The 14505-nt window shown below is 53.6% G+C and overlaps 1 protein-coding gene across 1 annotated transcript in view; it reads left to right on the top strand.

The window, feature by feature from the left end:
* The window catches only part of tnfsf12 (TNF superfamily member 12), a 28900-nt gene extending 14595 nt beyond the window's left edge, over positions 1 to 14305 (top strand). The window contains exons 2-6 of the mRNA XM_078427673.1: positions 2337 to 2454; positions 4193 to 4237; positions 4717 to 4758; positions 10912 to 11033; positions 11377 to 14305. Of these exons, the coding sequence (XP_078283799.1) occupies positions 2337 to 2454; positions 4193 to 4237; positions 4717 to 4758; positions 10912 to 11033; positions 11377 to 11622 (573 nt within the window). The 3' untranslated portion in view covers positions 11623 to 14305. The remainder of the gene's footprint in view (positions 1 to 2336; positions 2455 to 4192; positions 4238 to 4716; positions 4759 to 10911; positions 11034 to 11376) is intronic.
* The last annotated feature ends 200 nt before the right edge of the window (positions 14306 to 14505 follow it).

The following is a 14505-nucleotide window of genomic DNA, read 5'->3' as shown; positions in this document are numbered from 1 at the left end:
CAGGTGAAGTGAATCACATTGGTTATCTTGTTACAATGGCACCTGTCAAGGGGTGGGATATATTAGGCAGCAAGTGAACAGTCAGTTCTTGAAGTTGACGTGTTGGACGCAGGAGAAATGGGCAGGAGTAAAGACGCGTAACTCCACCAATGGCGGCATTGGTGGAGCGGGAGCACGTGGCCGCTGGCTGGGTGAGGTCACGTGGGGTGCGGGGCGGTGACGTCACCTTGTCCCGTATTTGGGAGTGAGATAGCTGGCACCCCGAGCCGAGGGGCCTGTTTCTTGGCTGCGTGATCCTTTAATTAAAAGAGAAACAGATCTGTTCGATGTCGAATCTTTGAGTTTTAGAGATACAGCGCGGAAACAGGCCCTTCGGCCCACCGGGTCCACACTGACCAGCAATCCCCGCACTTTAACACTATCCTACACACACCAGGGACAATTTTTACATTTATAACAAGCTAATTAACCTTCAAACCTGCACGTCTTTGGAGTGTGGGAGGAAACTGAGGTTCTCGGAGAAAAACCACGCGGTCACGGGGAGAACGTACAAACTCCGTACAGACAGCCCCCTTGGTTGGGACCGAACCCGGGTTTCTGGCGCTGTAAGTGATGTAAGGCAGCAACTCTACCGCTGCGCCACCGTGCTGCCCTATTTAAATTTGACTTTGTTTTACTTTACTTTAAAACTTTAGAGATACAGCGCTGAAACAGGCCATTCCTGCACACTAGGACAATTTTACCAAAGCCGATTAACCTCCCCTGACATCAGCCTGAAGAAGGGTCTCGACCCAAAGCGTTCCCCCCTCCCCTGACATCAGTCTGAAGAAGGGTCTCGACCCAAAGCGTTCCCCCCTCCCCTGACATCAGTCTGAAGAAGGGTCTCGACCCGATACGTCACCCCTCCCCTGACATCAGCCTGAAGAAGGGTCTCGACCCGATACGTCACCCCTCCCCTGACATCAGTCTGAAGAAGGGTCTCGACCCGATACGTCATCCATTCCTTCTCTCCTGAGATGCTGCCTGACCCGCTGAGTTACTCCAGCATTTTGCGATACCTTCAATTTGTACCAGCATCTGCAGTCATTTTCCTACACAACCCACAAGACTGCATGTCTTTAAATGTTGGATGAAACCGGAGCACCCGGAGAAAACGCACGCAGGTCACGGGGAGAAGGTGCAAACAGACAGCACCCGTAGTCTGGATCGAACCAGAGTCTCTGGCGCTGTTCGGCAGCAGCTCTACCACCTTGCCCCATTTAAAGGCACCCGTTTGCTTGTAACGTGCTGGATGAGCTGTGATTCCCAGTCGTCCCCCAGGGCTGACGGAGGTTGTGAAAGGCGCTATTGAAATGCAGGACCTTGCGAGATTGTCCCCCTTCAAACAAGCCACTGGGGAGATAGGTACAAATATTTACCAGTGGCACCGGCTGCCCAATAAACATTGAATGGGTCAGTGTGAGAATCCACCGAGACCTTGTACTGAAATGTTTACGGTTGATCTTACAAGCCAGGCACACTGTGTGCCTGCAAGTAGCATTGGTTCAAATCACCTGCCCTTCGGCCGATCTTGTCCGTAATGGCTCCCGGGACAGCCACTCCTGCCAGGACACACATCACTCTCTCTCTCGAACGTCAGAGGGAAAATATTCAGTGCAAGACTCAGGGAGAGAAGGGACACTAGGTGCTGGAGTAACTCAGCGGGTCAGGCAGCATCTGTGGAGAACATGGATAGGTGACGTTTCACAGAGTGCTGGAGTAACTCAGCGGGTCAGGCAGCATCTCTGGAGAACACGGATAGGTGACGTTTCACAGAGTGCTGGAGTAACTCAGCGGGTCAGGCAGCATCTGTGGAGAACGTGGATAGGTGACGTTTCACAGAGTGCTGGAGTAACCCAGCGGGTCAGGCAGCATCTGTGGAGAACGTGGATAGGTGACGTTTCACAGAGTGCTGGAGTAACTCAGCGGGTCAGGCAGCATCTCTGGAGAACACGGATAGGTGACGTTTCGGGTCGGGACCTTTTTTAGTCGGGTTTATTGTCATGTGTACTGAGGTACAGTAAAAAGTTTTTATTTTGCGTGCTATTCAGCCGGAGAGAGTGAGGGGGACTTGAAGAACAGGGGGGAGAGGGTGAGGGAGGAGAGAATGGTGGGAAGGGAAGGGGTCACAGGCTACCTCTAACCGTCTCCCCTCCCCCCCCCCCTCCCCTCCCCCATTCCCACAAGCGGGCTATTAGGCAGGGGTTGGCGGAAGGGGATTGGGGTGGGGAGGGAGGGGGTCACTAGACACAACCTCTAATTCCCCCCTCTCTCTCTCTCTCTCCCCCCCCACCCAGGCAGGCCGAGCAGCAGCCATGGAGGCAGCACGGTCGAACGCGTCCTCGCGCCTGGGCTTCCTGCAGGCATTGCTCAACAGCAAGGCTGTGCTGCGCAAGAGAAGGGAGCGCAGCAGAGGTAGGGCACGGCCACTCGGCCCATCCCTGCCCTCCTCACCCTTAAACCAATCTCCCCCTCCCTCCTCCCTCTCTCTCCCCCACTCCCTCCTCCCCTCCTCTCTCCCCCCTCCCCTATCCTCCTCCCTCTCTCCCCATCCCTCTCTCCCCCCCTCCCCCCTCTCTCTCCTCCTCCTCCCCTCCTCTCCCCCTCCCTCTCTTTCCCCCTCTCCCCCCCTCTCTCCCCCCTCTCTCCCCCTCCTCTCTCCCCCTCCCCCTCTCTCTCCCCTCCCCATTCTCTCTCCCCCCCTCCCTCTCCCTCCTCCCCCATTCTCTACCACCTCTCTCCCCCCCTCTCTCTCCCCCCTCATTCTCTCCCCCCCCCCATTCTCTATCCCCCCCCGATTCTTTTCCTGTTCTCTCTCCACTTCCAGCATGTACGGGCTAGTACCCGATGGGCCGAAGGCCCTGCTTTTGTCCGTCTGAGTTTTGTTATTTGATGTTGTGGGGCTTGCCCCTAACTAACCCATTGGTCACAGCATGGAAACAGGCCCTTCGGCCCACCGAGTCCGCACCGACCAGCGATCACCCCGTACACTAGCACTATCCTACAAACTAGGGACAATTTTACAACTTCCTGAAGCCAATTAACCTACAAACCCGCACGTCTTTACAATAGACAATAGGTGCAGGAGGAGGCCATTCGGCCCATCGAGCCAGCACCGCCATTCAATGTGATCATGGCTGATCATTCTCAATCAGTACCCCGTTCCTGCCTTCTCCCCATATCCCCTGACTCCGCTATCCTTAAGAGCTCTATCTAGCTCTCTCTTGAATGCATCCAGAGAATTGGCCTCCACTGCCTTCTGAGGCAGAGAATTCCACAGATTCACAACTCTCTGACTGAAAAAGTTTTTCCTCATCTCAATTCTAAATGGCCTACCCCTTATTCTTAAACTGTGGCCCCTTGTTCTGGACTCCCCCAACATTGGGAACATGTTTCCTGCCTCTCACGTGTCCAACCCCTTAATAATCTTATTAATGATCTCCTCTCATCCTTCTAAATTCCAGTGTATACAAGCCTAGTCGCTCCAGTCTTTCAACATATGATAGTCCCGCCATTCCGGGAATTAACCTAGTAAACCTACGCTGCACGCCCTCAATAGCAAGAATATCCTTCCTCAAATTTGGAGACCAAAACTGCACACAGTACTCCAGGTACGGTCTCACTAGGGCCCTGTACAACTGCAGAAGGTGTTTGGGATGTGGGTGGAAACCGAAGCACCCGGAGAAAACCCACGCGGTCACGGGGAGAACGTGCAAACTCCGTACGGACAGCACTAGTGGTCAGGATGGAACCTGTGTCTCTGGCATCAACTCTACCCGCTGTGAGGCATCAACTCTACCCGTTGTGCCACCGTGCCGCCCTATCTATTCCCCTCATGATTTTAAACACCTCCATAAGATCACCCCACATCCTCCTGCACTCCAGGGAATAGAGTCCTAGCCCGCCCGACCTCTCCCTACTCCGAGATCTTCGGTTTCCTCCCATATTCCAAAGACGTGCGGGTTTGTAGGTTTATTGGCTTGTGTCTGTATACTTGGTGTAAGTGTAAATTGTCCCTAGTGTGTGTGGGTTTGTGTAGTGTGTGGTCGGCACGGACTCGGTGGGCCGAAGGGCCTGTCTTCACGCTGTTTCTCTAAACTATCGAAACTAAAACTTCGTTCCACTAATCTCTTCTTATTTTAATTCCCGACAGGTTCTGGAGCAAAACACAAGCCGTCTTTTGCGGCTCATTTTGAAGGTATTACCTGTGTTACGGGGGTCTTTCTCTTGCCCACGGGGTCCGCTGTTCAGTGTTAACGGGTCCTGCAGAGGCAAGGGGGGTCTGTTACCATCGATGGTCCCAGCACTCAGTAAATAATCCAGGCTCGCCTCCACCTAACCCGAATCCCTCCCCTCCCCCCCCGCACCTAGTCCCCAGTCCCACAATATCTCTCAAACCCACCCTCCATACCATCCCCCAGTGTGTGTGTGTGTGTGTGACCCAGTCCCACAGTGTGTGTGTGTGTGTGATCCATCTCCAGTGTGTGTGTGTGTGTGTGTGTGACCCAGTCCCACAGCGTGTGTGTGTGTGACCCATCTCCAGTGTGTGTGTGTGTGTGTGTGTGACCCACCTCCAGTGTGTGTGTGTGGCCCGTCCCCCATGCGTGTGTGTGTGTGTTGTCCAACAGTGAGTGTCTGTTCTCACTCGCATTATCCTGCTGTTCTGGTTTCTTCCAGTGGTTCCCGTGATTGACGATGGGACCTACATTGTGGAAAAAGGTAGGCTAAAGGGAGCGCCGCGCTGTGGGAGGGAGGGGGTGAGGGGGGGAGGGACGCACTGTGGGAGGGAGGGGGTGAGGGAGGGATAGAGTGCTGTGGGAGGTGAGGGAGGGAGGGAGCGCTGTGGGAGGGGCGGGGGCGAGGGAGGGAGGGAGCGCTGTGGGAGGGGCAGGGGTGAGGGAGCGCCACACTGTGGGGGGGAGGGGTGAGGGAGCGCTGTGGGGGGGGGGGGGGGCGGGGGTGAGGGAGGGGCGGGGGTGAGGGAGGGAGGGAGCGCTGTGGGAGGGGCAGGGGTGAGGGAGCGCCACACTGTGGGGGGGAGGGGGTGAGGGAGCGCTGTGGGGGGGGGGGGCGGGGGTGAGGGAGGGGCGGGGGTGAGGGAGGGAGGGAGCGCTGTGGGAGGGAAGCTAAAGCTTTGAATCCAGTCAACGGAAAGACAATACATGATTACAATCAAGCCGTCCACAGTGTCCAGATGCATGATAAAGCAAATAACATTCAGTACAAGATAAAATCCAGTAAACTCTGAACAAAGACAGTTAAACACAAAATGCTGGAGTAACTCAGTGGGTCTGAAGAAGGGTCTCGACCCGAAACGTCACCCATTCCTTCTCTCCCGAGATGCTGCCTGACCCGCTGAGTTACTCCAGCAGTTTGTGTCTACCTTCGATTTATACCAGCATCGGCAGTTTTTTTTCCCTACTAAAGATAGTTAAAGGTCTCCATTGAGGTAGATGGTCGGTCAGGGCCTCTCTCTAGTTGGTGAGACGATGGTTCAGTTGCCTGATAACAGCTGGGAAGAAACTGTCCCTGTCCCTGGGCGGCACGGTGGCGCAGCGGTAGAGTTGCTGCCTTACAGAGAATGCAGCGCCGGAGACTCGGGTTCAATCCCGACTACGGGCGCCGTCTGTACGGAGTTTGTACGTTCTCCCCGCGACCTGCGTGGGTTTTCTCCGAGATCTTCGGTTTCCTCCCACACTCCAAAGACGTACAGGTATGTAGGTTAATTGGCTCGGTAAATGTAGAAATTGTCCCTAGTGTGTGTAGGATAGTGTTAATGTGCGGGGATCGCTGGGCGGCGCGGACTCGGTGGGCCGAAGGGCCTGTTTCCGCGCTGTATCTCTAAAACAAAAATCTGGAGGTGTGCGTTTTCCCACTTCTGTACCTCTTGCCTGACGGGAGAGGGGAGGAGAGGGAGTGAGTGGGGTGAGACTGGTCCTTGATTATGCTGCTGGCACTTGCTGAGGCAAGGCGCCTTAGACTGATGGAAGGCAGGATATTGTATCTAAACGAGGAGGGAATGCGAAATGTCGCTGTTTAGACAGACCTGGTAGACTTGCAAGTCAAATCACGAGTGGTTTTAAGCAGAGTTATTGCGGACTGTGACTAATGCATGCAATATGTTGCCTTAAAATTCCAGGAGGATTTCAGTACAAGACCAGAAATGTTTTGTATGGAAAAACAAGGAACAGCAGATGCTGGTTTACAGAGCGCTGGAGTAACTCAGCTGGTCAGGCAGCATCTCTGGGGAACACAGACAGTTTGATGTAAACGGTCTGAAGAAGGGTCCCGACCCAAAACGTCACCTCTCCAAGTTCTCCAGAGATTATGCCTGACTTGCTGAGTTACTCCAGCACTTTTTGTCTCGTTTAGTGTAGAGATACAGGCCCTTCGGCCCACCAACGGCAATCTACCCTTACACTAGTTCTACCATTCACACTGGTGACAATTTACAGAATCCAATTCACCTACAAACCTGCACGTCTTTGGAGTGTGGGAGGAAACCGGAGCACCCGGAGAAAACCCATGTGATCACGGGGAGAACGTGCAAACTCCGTACAGACAGCACCCGTAGTCGGGATGGAACCCGGGTCTCTGGCGCTGTGAGGCAGCAACTCTACCCACTGCACCACCGTGCCATCGTAAGAGTTGAACGGAGAGGTTGGATAGGCTGGTATTTCTTTCCTTGGCTTCACATGGACTCGTCGGGCCGAAGGGCCTGTGTCCGTGCTGTATCTCTAAACTAACTCAAGCCCACAAGCCCAGGTAACACCCTGGGTGAATCTCTTTCAGACTTCATGAAACATTTCCGGTAGCTGAGCAATAGGGTTGCCAACTTTCTCACTCCCAAATAAGGGACAAAAGGTGACGACATCACCCCGCGCCCCACGTGACCTCACCCAGCCAGCGGCCATGAGCTCCCAATGGTGGCCGCCCGGGCCAGGAGGCGGGTTGCTACGCAATTTCCATTCGGCGAACACACTCGGCCCCGCTCCCCGAACACACTCTGTTAGCCTGAATCTCGGGAGAGGAGGAATGCTGCCTGACCCGCTGAGTTACTCCAGCATTTAGTGTCCACCAGCATCTGCAGTTTTTTTCTTACACACTCGGTTAGCCTGCACACTGTCCGGGCCCACAGCGGCCTCCTTGCCTACAGCGTCCGGGCGTACAGCGTCCGGGCCTACAGCGTCCGGGCCTACAGCGTCCAAGGCCTACAGTGTCCGGGCCTACAGCATGCCCCGGGCCTAATACAGGACAAGGGCGGTCCCTTACGGAACAAACCAATTTAGACCTAAATACGGGATGTCCCGGCTAATACTGGGCAGTTGGCAACACTACTGAGCGACCAGAATTGGGCGCAGTGCTCTAAGTGTGGTCTCACCAGCGACTTGCACAGTGTACAGGGGGGTCCATGTTATCAGTCACGTTAGAGGCCACGGTGGGAGAACCTGCCACCTTCTGGCCACTCCGGCAACTGCAATGGATGGACTCCACAAGGCCAACACGGTTTCCTGGTTGCTCACCATTTCAACTCCACCTTCCCATTCCCACACTGACCTTTCTGTCCTGAGCCTCCTCCACTGCCAGAGTGAGGCCGAGCGCAAACCAGAGGAGCAGCACCTCATACTCAACCTTGGGTCGCGAGCTTACACCCCAATGGTATGTTTGGTTGTGCAGGAAGGAACTGCAGATGCTGGTTTACACCGAAGATAGGCAGCATCTCTGGAGAGAAGGAATGGGTGACGTTTCGCGTCGAGACCCTTCTTCAGTTTAGAGATACAGCACGGAAACAGGCCCTACGGCCCACTGAGTCCATGCTGACCGTCGATCTCACACTCTCAGTTCAAACTTGCCCCTCACATCTCCTTTAAACCTTATCACTCCACCGTATAGTTTAATTTTAGAGTTACAGCATGGAAACAGGCCCTTCGGCCCACCGAGTCCGCGCCGACCAGCGATCACCCCGTACACTAGTTCTATGCTACTCACTAGGGGCAATTTACAGAAGCCAATAAACCTACAAACCTGCACGTGTTTGTAATGTGGGAGGAAACCCACGCAGGTCACGGGGAGAACGTACAAGCTCCGTACAGACAGCACCCGTAGGCAGGATCGAACCCGGGTCTCTGGCACTGTGAGGCAGCAACTCTACCGCGTGCTATGCTGTAGGAAGGTGGTTGTCAAGCTGGAAAGAGTGCAGAGAAGATTTAGGAGGATGTTGCCAGGCCTTGAGGGCCTGAGCTATAGGGAGAGGTTTGGCCAGCTAGGACTTTAAACATTGGAGTGCAGGAGGATGAGGGATGATCTGACAGAGAGTGTGTAAAACCACGAGGGGAATAAATTGGGTAAATGCAGAGACTTTTATTGAGGGTAGGGGAATTAGAGGGAGTACAGAGGCCTTAGAGGGAGTACAGAGAAGGTTCACCAGATTGATCCCTGGGATGGCAGGACTTTCATATGAAGAAAGACTGGATAGACTGGGCTTGTACTCGCTGGAATTTAGAAGACTGAGGGGGGATCTTATAGAAACATATAAAATTCTTAAGGGGTTGGAGAGGCTAGATGCGGGAAGATTGTTCCCGATGTTGGGGAAGTCCAGAACCAGGGGTCACAGCTTAAGGATAAGGGGGAAGTCTTTTAGGACCGAGATGAGAAAACATTTCTTCACACAGAGTGGTGAATCTGTGGAATTCTCTGCCACAGAAGGTAGTTGAGGCCAGTTCATTGGCTATATTTAAGAGGGAGTTCGATGTGGCCCTTGTGGCTAAAGGGATCAGGGGGTATGGAGAGAAGGCAGGTACAGGCTACTGAGCTGGATGATCAGCCATGATCATATTGAATGGCGGTGCAGGCTCGAAGGGCCGAATGGCCTACTCTTGCACCTATTTTCTATGTTTCTATGAATCAAGAACCAGAGGACATTGGTTTCAGCTGGGTGGGATAAGATTTAATGAGAACCTGAGGGGCAACTTTTTCACTGAGTGTTTAGTTTAGTCTAGTTTATTGTCGCGTGTACCGAGGTACAGTGAAAAGCTTTTGTTGCGTGCTATCCAGACAGCGGAAAGACAACACGTGATTACAATCGAGCCGTTTACAGTGTACAGATACATGATAAGGGAATAGGAAAACAAAAACTGCAGACGCTGGTTTAAATCGAAGATAGACACAAAATACTGGAGTAACTCAGCGGGTCAGGCAGCATCTCAGGAGAGAAGGAATGGGTGACGTTTTGGGTCGAGACCCTTCTACAGATAAGGGAATAACGTTTAGTGCAAGGTAAAGCCAGCAAAGTCTGATCAAGGATAGTCTGAGGTAGATAGTAGTTCAGCACTGCTCTCTGGTTGTGGTAGGATGATTCAGTTGCCTGAAAGCAGCTGGGAAGAAACTTTGTAGGAAAGAACTGCAGATGCTGGTTTAAATCAAAGGTAAACATAAAATGCTGGAGTAACTCAGCGGGTCGGGCAGCATCTCTGGAGAGAAGGAAGAAACGTTCCCTGAATCTGGAGGTGTGCATTTTCACACTTCTGTACCTTTTGGCCGATGGGAGACAATAGACAATAGACAATAGGTGCAGGAGTAGGCCATTCAGCCCTTCGAGCCAGCACCGCCATTCAATGCGATCATGGCTGATCACTCTCAATCAGTACCCCGTTCCTGCCTTCTCCCCATACCACCTCACTCCGCTATCCTTAAGAGCTCTATCCAGCTCTCTCTTGAAAGCATCCAACGAACTGGCCTCCACTGCCTTCTGAGGCAGAGAATTCCACACCTTCACCACTCTCTGACTGAAAAAGTTATTCCTCATCTCCGTTCTAAATGGCCTACCCCTTATTCTTAAACTGTGGCCCCTTGTTCTGGACTCCCCCAACATTGGGAACATGTTTCCTGCCTCTAATGTGTCCAATCCCCTAATTATCTTATATGTTTCAATAAGATCCCCCCTCATCCTTCTAAATTCCAGTGTATACAAGCCCAATCGCTCCAGCCTTTCGACATACGACAGTCCCGCCATTCCGGGAATTAACCTAGTGAACCTACGCTGCACGCCCTCCATAGCAAGAATATCCTTCCTCAAATTTGGAGACCAAAACTGCACACAGTACTCCAGGTGCGGTCTCACCAGGGCCCGGTACAACTGTAGAAGGACCTCTTTGCTCCTATACTCAACTCCTCTTGTTATGAAGGCCAACATTCCATTGGCTTTCTTCACTGCCTGCTGTACCTGAATGCTTCCTTTCATTGACTGATGCACTAGGACACCCAGATCTCGTTGAACTCCCCCTCCTCCTAACTTGACACCATTCAGATAATAATCTGCCTTTCTATTCTTACTTCCAAAGTGAATAATCTCACACTTATCTACATTAAACTGCATCTGCCATGTATCCGCCCACTCACACAACCTGTCCAAGTCACCCTGCAGCCTTATTGCATCTTCCTCACAATTCACACTACCCCCCAGCTTAGTATCATCTGCAAATTTGCTAATGGTACTTTTAATCCCTTCGTCTAAGTCATTAATGTATATCGTAAATAGCTGGGGTCCCAGCACCGAACCTTGCGGTACCCCACTGGTCACTGCCTGCCATTCCGAAAGGGACGAGGGAGTGGCCGGGGTGAGACTCGTCCTTGGTGGGGTGGGTGTATGGAACGAGCTGCCGGAGGAGGTAGTTGAGGCAGGGACTATTGCAGCCTTCAGGAAACTTTCAGACAGGTACATGGATAGGACAGGTGTGGAGGGATATGGGCCAAGCGTGGGCAGGTGGGACTGGTGTGGATGGGGCATGTTGGTTGGCGTGGGTGCTGGGTGGGGCTCTGCGGGATGCGGTCTGGGTGAGTGAGTGGGTGAGTGAGTGCCCTGTTGGCCCTCAGGAGGGGTGATCCGGCAGTGGGCAGAGAGGTCCATCCAGGTGCGCAACCACCCGCTTACCTACAACAACACCACCGGCGACTTCATGGTGAAGAAAGAAGGCGTCTACTACATCTACAGCCAGGTGGGGGAGGGGAGCGCGCGGGGGGGGGGGGAGGATGTGGGGTAAGTGTACAATGTTGACTCTGTCTCTCGTTGTCTGTCTCTGTGTCTCTCTGTCTGTGTCTCTCTGTCTGTGTCTCTCTGTCTGTGTCTCTCTGTCTGTGTCTCTCTGCCTGCCTCTGTCTCTGTGTCTCTCTCCTGTGACGGTCTGTGGATGGGTGGGTGGGGGTGTACAATGTTGACCCTCTGTCTCTCTGTCTCTCTCCTCTCTCTCTACCGTGACGGTTTGTGGGTGGGTGGGTGGGGGTGTACAATGTTGACCCCTCTCTCTCTCTCTCTCTCCCTCCCTGTGCCCCCACCCCCAGGTTCACTGCGATGACAACACGACCGCGTACCTGAAGCTGGACGTGAAGGTGGACAATGTTGTGGCCTTCAAGTGCCTGCAGGGTTTGCCCCCCACGCCAGCCTTCGGGCAGCACCTGCCCGTCCACTCGTGCCACGCCTCGGGCTTGCTCAAGCTGCGGCGAAACGCCCGCATCAGCCTGACCAGCATCGGCGGCCTCCGCATCAAGACCCGCACCTTCACTTACTTTGGCCTCTTCCGTCTCTAGAGGAGCCCATATATCCCCCCCCCCCACCCCCCCCCCCATCCCCCATCCCCCACCCCCTGGGAGGGAGAGAGCGTGTCGGTCACTGAGGGAGGGCGAGACAGCGGGACGTGAGGAGAGATGGAAGGAAGGAGGCACGGAGAGGGAAAGGAGGGAAGAAGAGGCTGAAGGAGAGAGAGAGGATTGAGGCTTCAGGCCGCTCGCTCTCTCTCCAGTGACCGGGAACGCCTGGCACCTGCCACCACCTTCTGTTGCAACTGGCGGAGGGGGGGGGGGGGAAGAGACGTGGGAGTTCTGTGACCAAAATCCGCTCTTCGAGCCCTTTTATCGAGGTTAATCCCTTGGGACGGTCATATGAGGAAAGATTGGAAAGACTGGGCTCGTGTTCACTGGAGTCGAGTAGGATCTTATAGAGACGTACAAAATTATAAAAGGACTGGACAAGCTAGATGCAGGAAAACTGTTCTCAATGTTGGGCGAGTTCAGAACCAGGGGCCACTCACACACACACACAGTCTAAGAGGCCATTTAAAACTGAGGCGAGAACAAACTTTTTCACGCAGAGAGTTGTGAATTTGTGGAATTCTCTGCCGCAGAGGGCAGTGGAGGCCGAGTCACTGGATGAATTTTTAAAGAGAGTTAGACAGAGCTCTATGGGGCGAGCGGAATCAAGGGATTTGGGGAGAAGGCAGGCACGGGTTACTGATCGTGGATGATCAGCCATGATCACAGTGAGTGGCGGTGCTGGCTCGAAGGGCCAAATGGCCTCCTCCTGCACCTATTTTTTCTGTTTCTATATTATTGCGAGGGTTTACTGTAAAGAGAGTGCGTTTCCCCCTCCCTCCCTCTTGCCCCCCCCCCTCTCTCACCTCAATCCCCCCCCACCCACCCTCATCCACACGTCACTCTATCCCCCTCCCCCTGAGACTTTATATTTTATATAAATTGTGTACATATTTCTATTTAACCCGTTGAGTTGGTGTCTGCAACCCAGGGTGATAGCCAGCCCCTCCGCCTCTCACTTCAAGGGGGCATTAAGTAGTGGTGGGGGTGAGTTCATGGTGAATGGTCTGAGAAGAGGGGAATGAAATTTGGGGGTGGGGAAACTAACTCACATCATCTCCCCCCCCCGCCCGCCCCCGGAAAAAAACCTTGGTGTCAGAGTGGCGCAGCGGGTAGAGCTGCTGCCTCACAGCGCCAGAGACCCAGGTCCGATCCTGACCTCGGGTGCTGTCTGTACGGAATTTGCACGCTCCCCCTCTCTCTGTGACCGCGCGGGTTTTCTCCGGGCACTCCCAAGTCACAAAGTTGTTCGGGTTTGCAGGTTCATTGCCTTCTGTAAAATTGTACATTGTCCCTGATGTGCGGGACGGTGTTAGTGTGCGGGGAGATCGCTGGTTGGCAGGAACCTGGTGGGCCGAAGGGCCTGTTTCCCCCGCGCTAAAATCTATAAGGGTTGACCAGGAAAGGGTTTTCCCCCCCTCTCTAAAATCTATAAGGGTTGACTACAGTGCTGCAGATGCTGGAAATCTGAGATTTTGGAAAAAACCTGAGGGTAAGAACTAGGATCAAGCAGGCCATTCTGCCCATCGAGGCACTCCTTCCAATGGCCATTGTTTGATCTCCGCCCGGCTCCCCCGCCTACAGCGACTCCCTTCATACGCAAACCTTAACAAAACACCCTTCCACTCAAGGCGGCACAGTGGCGCAGCGGGTAGAGCCGCTGCCTCACAGCGCCGGGGGTGCAGGGTTCGATCCTGACCTGGGCCGCTGTACCTCTGTCTGTCTGTGCGTGCGTGGAGTTTGCAAGTTCACCCCGTGACCGGTTACCCGCGGGGTGGGTGGGGTCTCCTCTCTCGTGCGTCCCAACAGCGTGGGTGGGGAGGTGGGTCACTCTTAGCCAAAGATACTAGAGGAGCAAGATAGACCACTCGACCCCAAAAACCGTGGTGCATCACGGCGCCATTTTAGTCGGCAGAAACTTGCAGAAACATTTAAAAAGAAAAATAACACAAATCTGTGAGTTGATAGATGAGATAAATTCTGCATTTTAATGGTATCATCACACATACTGTTCCCCCACAACACTGATTACACTGCGAGAGGCGGAGCGAACGGCGGGGTTTGCTTACTAAAATGGCTCCTTTGCGTACTGCATTCAGTACAGGCGATTTCAACGGAGTGGTCCATCTTGCTCCTCTAGTATCTTTGCTTTTAGCTGCCCCTCGTGAGTGTGTGTGTGTGAGAGAGTGAGTGTGTGAGAGTGTGAGTGAGAATGAGTGTGTGAGAAAGTGTGTGTGTGAGAGTGTGAGAGTGTAAGTGAGTGTGTGTCTGTGTATGTGTGTGAGAGCGTGTGTGTGAGAGTTTGTGTGTGAGAGTGTGTGTGAGTGAGAGTGTGTGAGTGTGTATGTGTGAGTGTGTGAGAGAGCGTGAGTGTGTGTGAGAGTGTGTATGAGTGAGTGTGTGTTTGTGAGAGTGAGAGTGAGGGAGCAGGGATAGGCACGGAGCCATCTGAAAGCTGCTTTAAAACCTACGCTGTGGATTAACGGGATGGGGTGGGGGTTGATCACAGGACCGAGGCACGGCTCACCCGCTACATCCAGCTGCGCCGACCCCTGGGCAGCCGCCCGCATTGTACATAAGACGGAACCCGCAGTGTAAACTGATGTATAAATCTTTGCTTTATTTTGTGCCTCTGTCTCCTGTGTCTTTACCCGTGCGTAGGTTTTGCAGAGCGGTATCCATCCACATGTCCCGTCCCGTCCTTCTGGCCGCGCCTCACGGTGCCAGAGACCCGGGTTCGATCCTGACCACTGGCCCGTGTACACTTTAGAGACGCAGCATGGAAACTTCAGGCCCTTCGGCCCACCGTGCGATCCCCGTATA

Source organism: Rhinoraja longicauda, chromosome 34, assembly GCF_053455715.1.
Source record: "Rhinoraja longicauda isolate Sanriku21f chromosome 34, sRhiLon1.1, whole genome shotgun sequence".
NCBI classification, from domain to species: domain Eukaryota; kingdom Metazoa; phylum Chordata; class Chondrichthyes; order Rajiformes; family Arhynchobatidae; genus Rhinoraja; species Rhinoraja longicauda.
The sequence above is the reverse complement of the archived record's forward strand: the minus strand, read 5'-3'. Positions and strand labels throughout refer to the sequence as shown.